This window comes from Halichoerus grypus, chromosome 1 (assembly GCF_964656455.1).
Source record: "Halichoerus grypus chromosome 1, mHalGry1.hap1.1, whole genome shotgun sequence".
NCBI classification, from domain to species: Eukaryota; Metazoa; Chordata; class Mammalia; order Carnivora; family Phocidae; genus Halichoerus; species Halichoerus grypus.
The window spans coordinates 14413938-14430434 of record NC_135712.1 but is presented as its reverse complement, the minus strand read 5'-3'; the positions used below and the strand labels follow the sequence as shown (position 1 = coordinate 14430434).

General features: G+C 37.1%; 1 protein-coding gene and 1 non-coding gene across 2 annotated transcripts; one reads left to right on the top strand and one right to left on the bottom strand.

The window, feature by feature from the left end:
* Positions 1-13286: 13286 nt before the first annotated feature.
* On the bottom strand, positions 13287-13840 carry KRTAP8-1 (keratin associated protein 8-1). The gene has a single exon (XM_036118548.2). The coding sequence runs from the start codon at positions 13801-13803 to the stop codon at positions 13612-13614; it is 192 nt and encodes a 63-aa protein (XP_035974441.1). The 5' UTR covers positions 13804-13840; the 3' UTR covers positions 13287-13611.
* Positions 13841-16274: 2434 nt separating this feature from the next.
* Positions 16275-16384, top strand: LOC118552229 (small nucleolar RNA SNORA29). Its single transcript, XR_004925417.1, has one exon. It is a non-coding gene; the product is annotated as a small nucleolar RNA SNORA29 (small nucleolar RNA).
* Positions 16385-16497: the final 113 nt, after the last annotated feature.

Here is a 16497-nt window from a genome sequence, read left to right as displayed (position 1 = left end):
AGGTGCCCCGAGAAACTACCAGATTTTCTATCCCCATATTTTTTTCTTCTTCAGTGACTAAGCCAGTCAACCTAGAAGTTCATGCTTACCCCAAATTCTGGAAGGAATTCTGCTCTTAGCCTATTCTCAATCAAAGACAGATTCAAGAAGTTTAGCAAACCCTGTATCAGACATACCTAAAGAAGTCTATTTCAAAGGTTATATACTATATAATTCCATTTATATGACCTTATCAAAAAGACAAAACTATGACAGGAAACAGGTCAATGGTTGTCAAGAATTAGGGGAGAGAGTGTACCTAAAATCACTTCAGCATAACAGAATTTTTTGAGGTGATAGAATTGTTCTATATCCTGATTATCTTGATGATTACATAGGTTCATGCATGTTTTAAAACATGTACACAATTTTACTGTATCTTAATTAAAAAAAAAAACTTAAAATCTAGCTTGATAGACAATTTCCCTGAAGGCCTAAGAATGCTCCATTCATTTTGATGGTCCAAATTATGTTAGATAAAGTGATATTTTTCATAGAGCTTTAAATCTATATTACATTGTTTTTCTACTTATAGAAATGCCTTATATGAGATTTTGCTTTGATGTTGCCACATACGTTGGCATTGAAGGGGATATAAGAAATAGAAATTCATTATAATGGTAATTATGAAAGTATTCTTAAAGTGATATTTAATAGTAATGATGATATTTTAAAAAAAAAAAAAAAGATTATTTAGGGGCTCCTGGGTGGCTCCATCGGTTGAGCATCAGGCTCTTGATTTCAGCTCAGGTCATGATCTCAGGGTCCTGAGATTGACCCCGGCGTGGAGCTCCATGTTCAGCGGGAGTCTGCTTGAGATTCTCTCTCTCCCTCTCCTTCTGCCCCTACCTCCTGCTCTCTCTCTCTCAATCTCCCCCTCTCTCTTTCTAAAAATAAATAAATAAATCTTTTTAAAAAATTAAAGAAGATTATTTAGCATCAACAGCTAATTCAATGAAAGACCATGAGTGCACAATGCTAGGAACCCAGGGGGATACAAATATTATTTTGGAGACCTGGTTTTGCTCAGGTTTGATCCCCTAAAGCAGTGAATTTTTCTGCCATTTGTTTTCCATGTCCATTTTTAAGATGTCAACTTTGGTGATTCAGGAATAAACCAGAATGTGAAATACAACTCATTATAACAAAATTCACCTTTCTTGACCTTTTATATTTAAAGGAGTTTAAAATGTATTTCTCATCTTCTTTCATGTAGTCAATTGAGAATACTCAAGAGAATAACGTTTTCTTAGCTGGCTGTGTGAGGCAAATGCCACCCTAACATCACTGGAATTTACTTTAATTCACAATTTTGTCTTTCTGTTGGTAATTTTTTAACCATTAAACTCATATAACAGACTCAAGAAATTAACCACAAAAAGCAAACTGAAAACAGAGTATCATGGACATAGAAAGGATGCAAATTTCAAGATAGCTTCTATCCATTGATTCTTCTAGTGGACATTGTAAGCATTGAGCCAGAATAAAGACAATAGGAAACTGGAAAGCATTCTTTAAAAGCTAAAAATCCAGGGCGCCTGGGTGGCTCAGTCGTTAAGCGTCTGCCTTCGGCTCAGGTCATGAGCCCAGGGTCCTGGGATCGAGCCCCGCATCGGCCTCCCCACTCTGCGGGAAGCCTGCTTCTCCCTCTCCCGCTCCCCCTGCTTGTGTTCCCTCTCTCGCTGTGTCTCTCTCTGTCAAATAAATAAATAAAATCTTTAAAAAAAAAAAAAAAGCTAAAAATCCTGGGGCACCTGGGTGGCTCAGTTGGTTGAGCATCTGATTCTTGATTTCAGCTCAGGTCATGATCTCAGGGTCATGGGTTTGATTCTCTCTCTCCCTCTCCCCTCCACACTCACTCTCTTTCTCTCAAAAAAAAAAAAAAAAAAAGGCTAAAAAGCCTTACTGAGGAACACAACACACTGGAGATCTGGAGATTAGAGAGGTTAGGGCTAATTTTAGTCCCCAGATTTCTTACTTGAGAGCATAATATGAATAAGAGGAAGGCAAGAGAGGCCCTGCAAACTCACCATGGACAGTCTACTTTTTCCTTAAATCAATGTCCCTTTAGTAGATAGAATGCTTAAAATAGCAAAGTATTGTGTTCATTGCAAAATGCAGTTGAAAATACATCCACAAAGAATGAATCAAGAGAAAGGAGCAAAATTGAAAATCACATTTATAGGCTAAGTTAGCATATTTATTAGAATAAGGAAGTCAATTTAAAAAAGGAAACCAGAATTTACTGGGAAACCTGAAAATCAAATACTCTGGGGGAATTTAAAATAAGGTATAGCATTCTATCAAGGAAAATTAAGACTTCAATTAAAGTTCAACCCACAGAGGGCGCCTGGGTGGCTCAGTTGATTAAGCGACTGCCTTCAGCTCAGGTCATGATCCTGGAGTCCCTGGATCGAGTCCCGCATCGGGCTCCCTGCTCGGCAGGGAGTCTGCTTCTCCCTCTGACCCTCCCCTCTCTCATGTGCTCTCTCTCATTCTCTCTCTCTCAAATAAATAAATAAAATCTTTAAAAAAAAAAAAAAAAAAAAAAAAAGTTCAACCCACAGAGTTCATGATCACTCTACTTTGCACAGTTCAATACATAGAGAATCTGAAGTTCACATTTTATCCTCAAGAAAGCTGTCCATAAAACATCGCTTCAGGTTTGGCTCCTGAGGATGCAGATTATGAAATAGTTCACATGGTCAGAGGTTATTTAATAGAGGTCAAATGTCCAATATCTTCTGTAGTCAAGTGGCCAGAAGCCACCATATCCATATCCAAAGCTATAACCCCCTGGGGAGTAGGCGTGGCCATAACCACAGCCAACACCCACCCCTAACCGCAACTGCCTCAGTAGGATCCTGGGTAGATGCTCCCACAGAAGAAGCTAAAGGACATTTCGTTAGGAGATGACCATGTTTCCTGAGAATGACTTGTTCCATCTGCCCAAGGTCTCTCATACACCCCCACTAGAAAATGCTCTAACAAATAGCTCCCTTGTTCCTTAGAGTCTTCATTGCTCCTTAAAATGATTTGAGGTTGATCAACGGCCTGTAATGAGTTTGCTCTTCTAATGGGGAAGCTACTGAAATGTCATCAGTCTTTAGTAAAAGGAGATTCCCAGTTTAACCATCAAAAATCAGGCTTCCAAACAATCAGAAATATTCTTACTGTATTATCTAACACTGCTTGTGAGATTACAGATATTTCCTGGTCACAAAGAGGAATTATTAATACTATCTAAACTGTGGGGTTAAATAAAGATACCCAGAGATTCTTCTCTTAAGAAATTTTTAATACATGATTGAGCCCATTATAGGTGTTTCAAAACTAATGCAAATCTTCTGTTAATCATATCTCATGAGATCCAGAAGTGTTTATTTCTCATTAAGAATCTATTCCACAATGTAATTGCAAATATTTTGCATTCAGTTATCACTTGATATTTATCAGTTATGAGGAAATATATTTTTGTATTTATGAGCATTTAATCAGTTTTTGAGCATGGCCACTACCTTCCTTAACTTTTTAATGAATTTTCAGTTTCTTTACTGTTCCTCCTTTGTCATGGAATTATGAACCATGTTTAGGTTCTAAGTATATTAAATAGCATTGATTCTAACCAAGATCTACCAAGCATGAGAAAATAATGAAAAGAATGGAATATTTCACAGGATCAACCATGTGAGATAAAAGACAGATGTAGTTTCTCTCAATAATCTACCCTCAAGAAACATGACTTTGCATGACTAATTGTAAGCCAGCACTCAGAATGAGAAAAACACATCAGAAATGTAACATTAACCTTTCAACCAAAACCTAAAGAATTTGTGAACCGACTCTACATCTTACATATATTTAAATCATTAAGCCAACCAGCTTTCACTTATTTAACTATTCCCTAGAATATAATCAATATTACTGGGAAAAGCCCCATGGGATTACTGAAATAGGGAAAAAACTAAATTATAGTACCAAAGTCAACAGATTTAATAAAATAAAAATAATTCTCCAATTTTTACTTAATTCCTTATAATACCCCATTTTTTAGAAAAGTATAGCAGAAGATCGCATGGAGCTTGGTGTATATTTTAGAAAAGTTAATGAAAAGAATATATTCAGAATTCTAGTTAACCCTGGATTGCTCATGTTTAAATCCACCTTTGTATAGGGATCCAAATCACATCAAGAATCCTATTGGAGGGGCACTAGGGTGGCTCAGTCGGTTAAGCCTCTGCCTTCAGCTCAGGTCATGATCCCAGAGTCCTGGGATCAAGCCCCCTGAGGTGGTGGGCTTCCTGCTCAGCAGGGAGTCTTCTCCCTCTCTCACTGTCCCTCCCCAGCTCATGTTCTCTCTCGCTCGCTCTCTCAAATTAAAAAAAAAAAAAATCTTTAAAAAAAAAAAGAATCCTATTGGGACTATATTTGATATGAGGTGGAAGAACAAAGTGTTGGCCTTCAAAGTTGAGAATATACCAATGTATTTCTTTACTTCCTTCAATAAAGTGTATAAAATGTCCAAGGATTTATCTAAACCTTGCATGGACTTGTCTGTATTTTGTTTTTATCACTTACTAGAATGTAATTTGGTCAATATGTAATAAAATGACAGAACCACAGTAGTAGAATCGGAAGAATTGAATTCTGATCTGGTCTGAAATCTGCGTATTGTTTGCCTGACCTTTGACAGGCACATTCTGTGCCTCAATCACAAAGTTATAAAGAAGACATAAGTGTCTTTCCTAATTTAAGAGGTTTTGTGACGTTCTGAGAAGGCAATGTACATGAATATACAGTGAAATAATAAGGTACAATATATATGTATATTAAAATCATTGTTTTCTTTTGTTTATTCCAAATCTAACTCTTAAAAGTGGTTAACTAAATTTATTCTATATTAATTTGATGAACCAATGCACTTAATGTTCTAGAGCAGTATTTTACTGATGTGGCATACATCAGAATCTCTTAAATGGTTTGTTAAAACATATATTGCTGATTCTGTAGATCTTGGAGGAAAAGAGGCAGAAGGCTTGAGAATTTGCCTTTCTAAAATGTTCCCAGAGTTAATGCTGATGCTGCTGGTTCAAAAACAACACTTGGAGAAACATGGTTCTAGAGATGAGATAAAATTAAATAGTATGAAAGAGAAATGTATGTTCATAACTACTCGTGTTAATATATTTAATTTTTAAATGAATTTCAAATTGATTGGGTTTGTGATATATACTTCAATATAGACAGTCATTTTGTATTATTTGGGATCCAAAGTGAATTGGTTGGATTTTGTTACTGGACTTTGGATGTTACTCTGCAAACCAAGTTAACCCGAACATCACCAAGTCCCCATTTAAATTAGCCCGGATATTAGGACTAACATCTTCTGATAAAATATAAAAATCAATCTTCATTTTACTGGATTTAAAACATTGTTTTTTCATATAATGTAACTGAAATGAGACCCTCAGAAACATATTTAAACCACAGGTCCTATATCAACTCAGATAAGTTTTTGAGAAGAAAACAGAAGTGTCCTCAAGATGAACTACTGACAAATATGTTAAGGCAGAACATACTTCAAATAAGAATCACAAACCTAAATGATGAACTTCTGCCAAAGTTCAAAGATGTAAAGACTGAAGGCGATGTGTACTAAAGTGAACCTGATCCAGTGTATGCAGAAGCTGCATTTGGTCAAGCAGCACCTTGGGAGTCAAAGAAAGAATCAGATCGGAAACAAAAGAACAAGGTATCCCAGAAGTGCCAAGCTCTCAGACATGCAGATCAACCAGTAGACTCCTGTTGCCCAGTGTAACCAAGTGGTCAGTAACCACTACAGCCATAATCCAGGCCATAGCCCACAGGTAAGAAAGTGCTACCATATACAGGTTCAGGTGGCCCAGGGAATACCCATAACTTCTCCAGTAGCCATTTGAGTCGAAGTCATCAGGGAAGAAGTCACAATATATTGTCCAGGGATAAGGATTTGATCAGGCATCAAGGCTAATGGTTACAGCACGTAATGGGATCCTTCCTATGTGACTGGTATAACCTCAGTGGAGGGCTATGATGAAGAAATGTGCCTCCCTCATCAAGGGAATTAAAATTCTCATTGATCTCCTAGATCTCATTGGAAAAAGAAGAGATCTTCCTTATTTTTTGAAAAAAGTTTGAGCTTGACCAACTGCCAAAAAGGAATTCTTCTTTATGGGTTTTGTCCCTGTAATGAGAAGTTACTCCTGTGTCTTCAAAGTCTTGTATTAAACCAGACTCAAATTTAAGCCTCCAATTATCAGACTTCTCAACAACAAAAAACGTGCTGGCTGCAACACCAAACCATTCAGGAATTTACTGAATGTCCTCATGCTTCATAAAACCCTGTATCGGCATTTGAGGTACAGATATTAAAGAGCTTGTTGATCTAACAAACCTTTCAAACTAGAAGCAAAAACAAGACAAATAAGCCTACAATCAAAATAAATATATGCAGCTAAATACCATAATTATAAAATGTTGAGTGGACACACTGGGGCAGGGATTACAGTAGGAGTTTGTGTACATATAAATTGGTACAGATGAATTAAGCCTTAAGGACCAGGACGAGTGTAGCATAGCACTCAGGGGACAACGTCAAGTTTCTCTTGATGTTATAAATTACAAAAACAAAATTTGAAAGCAGATAAGGAATGCAGAGAGCTGAGATGTATTTTAAAAAAATTATTCATGATACTTATTAAAGATTGGAAGCCTGACTTTATTCAAGGGGAGCAACTATAGTATAGTAGTATGAGTTTTATAATAGTGAAGAAAGATTGGGCTCAACTCCATATATTTCCATATAAGGAAAAGTGGGCTTTTATAGCCAAGGAACAAGGCAGGAGTCAGTGGATAGAAAATTATTAAGAGGAAGTATCAGGGATAAGGAGGAAGGGGATTGGTTTCAGGCTAAACCAATCTAACAGGATTCTTGCTGAAGACAGGCCAGGGTGATCAGGTGTCACCTGGGAGATGGTGGAGGATGAGGAACCTGTTATGGAGGGTGATCAGATATTGAGGGGGGGGGGGGGCTGTGACTTAACTCACTTAGCAGGTTTCTTACTTAAATTTAACAATGCAGAGACAAATATGGAAGACCAAAAGTCAGAGCTTAGTTGAGAAGAGAGTTCAGAGGAGCCTGACTAGTTTGGTCAAGTTGAAAATCTTTGCCAGATGAACATGCCTCTTCCCCATCCCTTTATTGCCTTCTCCATTGGCCTTTTATCTCTGGACGGTGCAACTTTGAAGAGCTTACTCATCTCATTATTCTTAGGCAGAACATCAAATAATTTTTACATTTATGAAGAATTGTACTGAAAAATACAATACTATATTTGATTTCTCTAAAATTCTAAAAGACACAGTTGAATAAATGTCATTGACAGAGCTGGGGTAAGTGAAGCTGCTGCATGATGTTACTGCTTTATCCTTTTGGTAGATCCTAACCAAATGGCATTCACAGCCCTCTCCTCTATGTCAGGAGTGTTTCTGGGCTCAGAATCCACACACTTACGAAATCTCTCTTGGATGTCGGGGGGAAAAAAAGACAAAAAACAAAAATCAAAAACAAACAAAAAAACAAGCCAAATAGTACCATTTTCAGACTTGAACAAATGATTTTCAAAAGACTTTCTTGCCATGATTAGGGATTCTTTAGTTTAATTTGAAAAAAATAACATCTTGCCTTTTCATTCATAATGTACTGGAGACTCAATATGAGCCCAATGCTGTGCTTTATTTTGGGACACTGTGGTGAACAGACAGTTAAGGTCTCTTCATGGAGCACACAGTTCTACAGGACAAAATTGGAGTCAACTCTGGTTAGTAGGAGCAAGGCATCAAACACAGCTGATTAGAACCTTGCTCTGTCTCTCTCCAGCCTTGAGACATGAACACATCACTTGAACTTTCTGAATTTCAGCTTCCTCATGAAGGAAATAGAACCTGGAAGAAAACCAATCTCCTGAGGGTGTAAAGAGGAGTGATGATCTACCACAAGCCCAGGAACATACTAAATATTAGTTCTCTTTGCCTAATTATTTTTATCGTCAAAATGACTGAAAAATCATACTCAAAATGATGGCTTCAGGTAAAATCTCAAATAAACCCATTCTAGAAGATTTTCAGTGTTGTAAAAAATCAATGGGATGAAAAATATGTTTACCAAACATTTAGCTCAAAAGTAGTTATGCTGTTGTCGAGTACACAAGGTTGGTTGGTTGGTTGGTTGGTTGGTTTTAAGTGTGATTTACTTGCACATTTGCCATCAGAACCCATGAGCTGAACATGTCGATTGGGCAGCAGCTATTATATCTTGGCTAGCTCTGAGAAAGACCACCCTGTAGCTGAAGGAAAATTACGGGAAATCAAAAATCACATCCATGTGAGTATGAAGCATTTCCAGTTTCTGCTTTGCTTTTGTGTCTGAAGCTTTGGGCAAAAGAGCAGGCAAACCTTTCTTTGAATAAGAAAAAAAGAATTTAACTTTAAAAATTTTTATCAAATGCCAGTGTCATCCATTTATTCTTTGTTTTATGTTTATGTTTCCTTTGTATCTTCAATAAGTAAAGAAAAACTCTAACTTGTAAGGTATCTGATAGTCTTTCTTAGGTGTCTACTGTGACTGAAAGCCCTTGCGGGGGAGGGGTCTGGAAGGCAGGGCCAGTGTGAATCTCTGAAAATGATGATTTATTTTGACTGTAAGATTTCTCTGTACTGGGAAGGTGCTTCTCTTGATCTCTCTTCTTGCTGAGAATCTGCTCATAAATCTGCTTAAAAATTAGCCCTGCTTTAATATGATCTATGGAAATAGAAGAGAATCCTGTGATTCTCTAAGAAGTAAGAAACTTAAGAACAAAGGTATAGAACAAAAAGCAAGAAAATGCAGGCAAAAGAAAAATGGGAGTGATGGAGAATCATCTGGTCACTTCTCATATGCAAGAACAGTGTAAATACGGCATAGGATCTCCTACATATATTAGACTTGCTCTTCACATTCTTGATGGTCATAACTTCATAGCCAACATTTTTATTGGATAGGGTCATCAAATACTGTGCTCACATAAGGTGTAACATTTGGAGAGCATTTCTCTACCGACCATGTGATGAGGGCAACTATTAGATACCTTCAAAATAGCCTTTAGAGAGTATTTGGGAAATGTTGAACAGGATATCACATAACACATTTTCTATCAAAGTTAGCCCCAGAAAATTCTTTGGAACTTTAAACCTTTTCTGTGAACCAAATGGGTAAATATACATTAGCATTCATATATTTAGCTACAACTAATGAAGCATTGTTTCTGAGTAATTAAGGAACAGAGAGCATAATGATTAGAACAGAAGACTTAGGAGAGTGGACAGGAAGCCTGAAACCAGGTGGTGGGTGCTAGTGAAAGACCTAAGAATATATTTTTTTATACACAGAATGTAAAAATGCTCTAAATAAAATTTTTAAGAAACTTGTAGCATTTGATATCCCTCCTTTATTGAGATGGAAACAAGTCATTAAGAAAATGGTAAGCAGAGTAGAAATAACACTGCCCTCTGCATTCAAGTGAGGGTGATGCCATGCAGTTTTGTCTGTGCAGCACTTAGGTGCAGACTCATAATTCAAGGAGTACTTCAGAATATCCTCTACCTATGCCTTTCTTCTGGGAAGAATTACTCTGAACCATCCTAAAATGTGAAGGCAAATCTTTCTTTCTTTGTCTCCCTCTCTCTTTTTCTCTTCTTCTGTAGATAAAATTCCTTTAATATTCAAATCACCTTTCTGGGTTCTACAGGCTCTATTCAGCAGGGAAATCTTAAATATACATAACTTAGTTTTTCAGATAATTAGGAGCAATAAACAATTAATGGGAAGGTAGTAAAGAAAAACAGTACTTTTCTTCATGTGTGACCTGAGATGAATCCAAGTCATCGAATGTGCAGACATTAGACTTCCAATCCACAAATGGCTATGAATTAAAGAAGAGTTATCGGATATTAGCAAATGGATGTTTAACATCTTTTTCATGTTTATTGAAGAAATTTGTGAGATAATCCAGTCATATTTATTGAGTTTCTACTATGTGCAGGGCACTAAACTTGGCTCAGCTCAATACCAAAACTGATGTACAATTAGAAACAAATACCTAGGCGCACCTGGGTGGCTCAGTCAGTTAAGCGACCAATTCTTGATTTCAGCTCAGGTCATGATCTCATGGGTCCTGAGATCAAGCCCCATGTTGGGGACTTGACACTACATCCAGGCTCAGCATGGAGCCTGCTTCAGATTCTCTCTCATTCACTCTCTGCCCCTCCTCCCTGCTCACTCCCTCTCTCTAAAAAAGAAAAGAAAAAGAAAAAGAAAAAAAAAGAAACAAAGAGCTAACTCCACCCCTAAGGACCACAGCTGAGCCTGGATGTGGCATCAAATGTTCTTCCTACTCTTCTTTTTCACTGTATCTATAAAATGTTATTTATTCTGTTTTTATTCTTATGAATCCAACATAAATGTAGATGAAACATCTTAGTTCCCAGTTTCAAAATAAATAGAAGAAGCTGAAAAGGATGGGATATGAAACCCATAATAAAGGACCTGTAATTGTTCCAAATTGGTGGCACAAAGGTAAGTTACTCAGGGGTATTTGTTTAAATACAAATTCCCAGACCCTGTAGGAGATATTCCCATCAGAAGGGAGGTGGAGAGGAGGAACTGAGTATATGCATTTTTTAAAAACTATAGGTAACAGAAGTGAATTACAGTTAAAAATCACTGAATGATATCAAGTAATGTAGAACATTATCATATTATGTAGGAAAATATGAGTTTATAAAATCATCAAATAATACACTTTCTCCTTTAAGCAGAGCATGGCCTCAGAACCTTCAGCCCCAGTATGGTGATTGAAAGGTGACAAGCATAGATGTACTTCAGTGCCCATCTCCTACATCTTTGGATGTAAAGGATTTCTTTCTTTGTCCTTAGCTTGTGATGTAAAGGATTTTCCTTTTTCAAGATATAGCTACCTAAGGATAGATAAATGATTGATAATTAGATAGATGATAGATAGATAGATAATAAATAAGAGTGTGTGTGTGTGTGTGTGTGTAAGTAATGGCCCTGAAACAGTGTTTCTTACAATGTGGAACTTAGACCACCTGAGCTAGAAGCCCTGGGGTACTTCTAAAAACTTTAGATATCTGGTTCATCCATGTTGTTACAAATGACAAGATTTCCTTCTTTTTTAAGGCTGAATAATATTCCATTGTATATATACTACATTTTCTTTATCCATTCATCTGTCCATGAAGAGATACTGTTTCCATATCTAAGCTACTATGAATAATGCTGCAATGAACATGGGAGTAGAGATATCTCTTTGAGATAATGATTTCATTTCCTATGGGTATATACCCAGAAGAGGGATTGCTGGATCATATGGTAGATCTATTTTTAATTTTTTGAGAAATCTCCATATTGTTTTCTGTAGTGGTTGAGCCAATTTATATATCCCTACAAACACTGTATGAGGGTTCTCTTTTCTCCACATCCTTACCAATACTTCTCTCTTATCTTTTTGATAGGAGCCATTCTAACACATGTAAGATGATAATTCATTATGTTTTGGTTTGTATTTCCCTAATGACTAATGATGTTGAGCTCCCTTTCATATACCTGAAATAAAAATCCTAACCATATGAGGTGGTGAATAATATGTTAATTAGCTTGACTGTGGTTATCATTTCACAATGTCTACACACATCAAAACATTCTGTTGTACACCTTAAATCTATACAATTTTTATTTGTCAGTTATACCTCAATTAAGTTGAAAAAAAAGTTTGTATTTCTGGACCATACCTCAGATGTACCAAATCAAAATTCCTAGAGGCGAGGCGTAACAACTTACTCTTTAGGCCAGCTCCCCAGGTGATTTCCCTGCACACCACAGTTTCAGAAATACTGTAAGATACCTCTCTGAGGTCTCTTCAAACACAAATTTTATATAACTCAGTCATCATTCTAAAACGATGAAATAGACATCTTCTAGTTTCAACCTGACCCTGTAATTCCCGAAAAATCCCTCTTTTCTTTTCCTCTTCTAACCCTATTCTAACATGTGTGTTTGATTAAATTACAATTCTCAGCATGAATTAATATGTGGCTGCTAGAAAGTTTCAAACTGGAGATTTTATTGGCTATCACAATAGTCTACTGGGAAAGAATCTACTAAGTAAATCCTTGAACAAGATGTTTTTGAATTTTTTTAAAAAGGTATCTGTTGGATGAAATATGGTGGAGAAAATACTCTCTTCTAAAATAATCTCTCCAAATAGCCTTTACCTTTTTAGCTACAAGGTGAATCAGAGGCAATATAGCTATGTGCAGATATTCAGTAAAAGAGCAGGGTTAAGCCAAATCCTGCTGTCACCAAGAATATTTGTACTATACATAAAATGTTTTCAACAGGAAGACTGAGACATTTTTGGCTTGGCTTATGAAAGGAATATAGCTCTTTTCGCTAAAGGAACACAGAGAAAGTCTATCTTCAGAAACACTTCTTTATAGTTACTTTTTCCCCATGTTTATGAAAAGTTACTCATATCTTTAAAGAGTAAAATTCACTACCTGGTATCGATTGTACAAAGATTAAGAAGCTTTCCATCCTTGTTTCTAACCTGGAGTTTCTAAGCTGTAAAATAAATACCATAGGTGTTTTGATATAAGGGAATAATCCCTTCCCCTAAAAGACTCTCAGGCTCCTAAAATATGTCTATAGCTATTCTATTACTTGAGACCTCAGAATCTTTTAGTAGGGAACATGGTATTTTATTCTACATTCTTTCATCCCTGGGAGAGGGAACACAGTGAGTTTCATTTGCACTAATATGGAAATAACTGGAAAAAAATATGGAAACAATGTTGGGTTTCCTTGAGGAGGGGAAGGAGCGGTGAGATGAGAAACACCAAGCACTGAGTGGTGTCCCATTGGCCCAAGGATTGGAGGTAGATGCCAGAGGTAAAAGGTGAAGAGAGACTTTTTTTTTCCCTTTACAAGTAGCCCCTTCTTGCCTGTTTATCACACCAGATCAAGGATTATTTGCTTTCTTGTTGCTCCTAAAGCCCACATGAGAAAAATAAATCCACTTCCCTCCCCACTCAATGTAACAGAAAATATGCACACACCAAGAAAGGAAACTGCTCAGGTGAGAGTATTATGCTGATTGAGACAAGTTTATTGAGAATTCAACACACGCATCCACAACTTTATCAAGAGTCGTGAGCATGGTGAAAAATTCAGAAGAAATACATGTTTGGGCATCAAGTTTCTGAAAATGTCTCAAAGAACATCATCCAGGGAAGGCAGCTGGAGGCGTCATCTGGTTTTTCATTTTCTTCCCTCTGGACTCTGGCGCTAGGTCTGAGAAGCAGCAACTGGGAGGTGAAGGAGCAAAGGAGGGCTAAAGAAGGAAGTAATGGAGGGACGTGGAGGGGCGCCTCTCAGCCTTGGGAGAGAAGATTCTACGCCTCAGCAATTTCAGCAAATCAGTAGAGATCGAATGGCCAGTATCTTCTGTAGCCGAAGCTCCTACAGCCATTGTAGCCATAACCAAAGCCGTAGCCCACTGGGGAGTAGGTGCTGCCGTAGCCACAGCCCACGCTGTACCCCAGGGGGTAGCCGTAGCTGCCCCAGTAGCATCCTGGGAAGACGGCACCGGAGAAGGTGTTGCAGTACATGGTGTCGGGAGTGGAAGGTTCAGGTAGCAGGGGAATGTGTCTCCTCTGTGTGATGAGTCCTCAGTCTCAGAACCTTCTTTATATACCCTGGCTGTGGGGTGTGGTTAAAAACACAAGGGCCTCATTTTCATTCTTGACACCATTTTTCATTCTTGAGACCGCAAAAAGCTCGTTAATTTGATTTGCTCTTGCGTTAGATGTCTTTACAGCCGATTAAGAAAGCTCTCACATCATAGAATACAAGGATAGGATCCCTTCAAACAAAGTGTGTCCCTCACTAAAAATGTATTGCAGTGACTTCAAAGCCCTGGCTCTTATAGACCCTAGATGTAATTCTTTGTAAGCAGGCTTTATAAAACCAAGAAATGTTCTGAGGTTGTTAACTCTTATTCAGTCCTCTTGCTCACTGAATTTCCACAACACACAGGGTAGAATTCAATAAATATGTGTTGGAATAAATTAATAAATGAAGTAATAATACATAGTGAGTCCAACTAAAACTCGAGGTATTTCTTAGTATTCACTTGGTTAAAGAATTCTCTTTTTGGTAGTGTGCAAGACAAAGGCCATAGGGCTCATAGAAAAGCCTCCTTTTTAATTTTTTCTCTATGTATAGCTACTCTGTCTTAAAAACTGGTTAAAAATTTAATCTTAATTATAATCCCCACCTGAACTGTATCTAACATCACATTTTGAGACCACTGCCTGAACTAATAATCTTATAATTGTAAAAAAAAAAAGAAAAATGGAGTTTTTAAAATTTTTTAAAAGATGTATTTATTTTAGAGAGAGAGAAAAAGAGAGAGCTCACAAGTGAGCTGGGGAAGGGACAGAGGGAGAGAGAGAATCCTGAAGCAGAGTTCATGCTGAGCTGGGAGTGCAGAGCCCAATGTGGAAATTAATGTGGGGCTTGATCTCAGGACCCTGAGATCATGACCTGAGCCAAAACCAAGAGCCAGCCACTTAACCAACTATCCACCCAAGCACCCCTTGAAATGAATGGTTAAATAAATATGATTTATTTTTAAAATAAATATTGAAAATAATAATGAAGTAAAAAACAGAAAAATGAACGGCAAATTTTATCCTGAAATGTATATTTTTTTTTTTTTGCTGGATCTAATAAAAGCAGATTATCTGACAAATATGACAATCTTGTGAAGGTGGCATATTAAGTCAACATTTCCTCCCAGGAGCAGGAAGGAAAGTCATTCCTCTCTAAATAGAAATTTAGTTCTCAAGTAGGAGTGAAAGAAGGGACAAGATTGATCAAAACTACTTTGGGTCACGAAAGACCTAATAAACTATTCCAGATATTTGCATTGAGATTGCCCATAATGGCACTTGGTAGAACACTTACAGAATATACAGCAGAAGAGGACACACAGCACAGAAACAGAAAGGCACAGAGCGACAACGAATCATTACTATAAGACCATGGAAAGAATATGTATTACATACTGGACCCCAAAATTTTATTGTAGATCCCAGAGGTAGCTTTCCTCCCTGTCACCAGCAACAAAGACCTAAATTTCTAGGAGTACAAAGAAGTCACAGGTTGAATCCAAAGGCAAGGTGCAACACCTGGAAAAACACAAAACTATGCCAGTGTTCTAACCACTAATTGATTAATTACAGGAGAGGCATTTTTGAAAATACATGGTGCTGCACTACCATCTTTCTTCAAGAACAAAGTACCATGACCACCTAGGGTGATTCAGCAGTTAAAATTCAAACACTTCATGTGACTTACAGCTAAATAAGTTCAGGGAATTAAAATTAGCTTTGCTCCCAAAATATAAAGGTATTCAAGAGCAGGTCCTTCCCTGAAAGTCACAGAATGATTTACACTATCTTTCTACTCTCATCATATTGCTCTACTCCATAAAGAAAACCAAAAAAAAAGAAAAGAAAAAGAAAGAAGGAAAGAAATGATAACCTTAGAGAAAAAGAAAAATGAAACAAAAAATAGCATTATACAATGGGATGGAAGAAAAGATTTGCCAAAGTTCAATTATGATGCTCTGTTGAAATGAATTCTCCCCTCACCTGCTTATCCAATCTGGCAAGATATTAGCTATGCCCTCCATGGCACAATACCGAGCTCTGTATCTGAGTAGTAATGATGAATAAAATTTAAATATGCCATCTTTTTAAAAACTTAGGACCTTGAGGTGCCTGGGTGGCTCAGGCAGTTAGGCGTCTGCCTTTGCCTCAGGTCCTGATCCTGGGGTCCTGGGATCCAGCCCTGCTCAGCAGGGAGCCTGCTTCTTCCTCTCTCTCTGCCCCTCCCTACTTCTTGTGTGCTCACTTTCTCTAGTCTCTCTCTCTCAAATAAATAAATAAAATATTTTTAAAATTTAAAAAAAATAAAAACTTAGGCCCTATTTATAGCAAATATCCTGAATTTTCTCTAGAAAGTCTACAAAAAAGTCCTAACACAAGAAAGTTTTAGGGAGACACATTATCAGCATGTCATTTAAAAACATAACTAATTTGGTATAGATTAAAATTGCTGTGATCTGAAGAGGGAGGATTTATTTGTGTCCTCCTCCTCTATGAAGTGGCTGAACAGGAAATAAAATAAAATAAAATAAAAATGAAAAATAACAAAACTAATAGCTAGCTCAATCCTGCCTTGGTTCTATGAAAACTATATTCTGACATACGTATATCTAGGGAAGATCTAGGTTT

Bases quoted from the DNA above. Each gene is read 5' to 3' on its own strand.
- KRTAP8-1 (XM_036118548.2), bottom strand. From the start codon at position 13,803: ATGTACTGCAACACCTTCTCCGGTGCCGTCTTCCCAGGATGCTACTGG.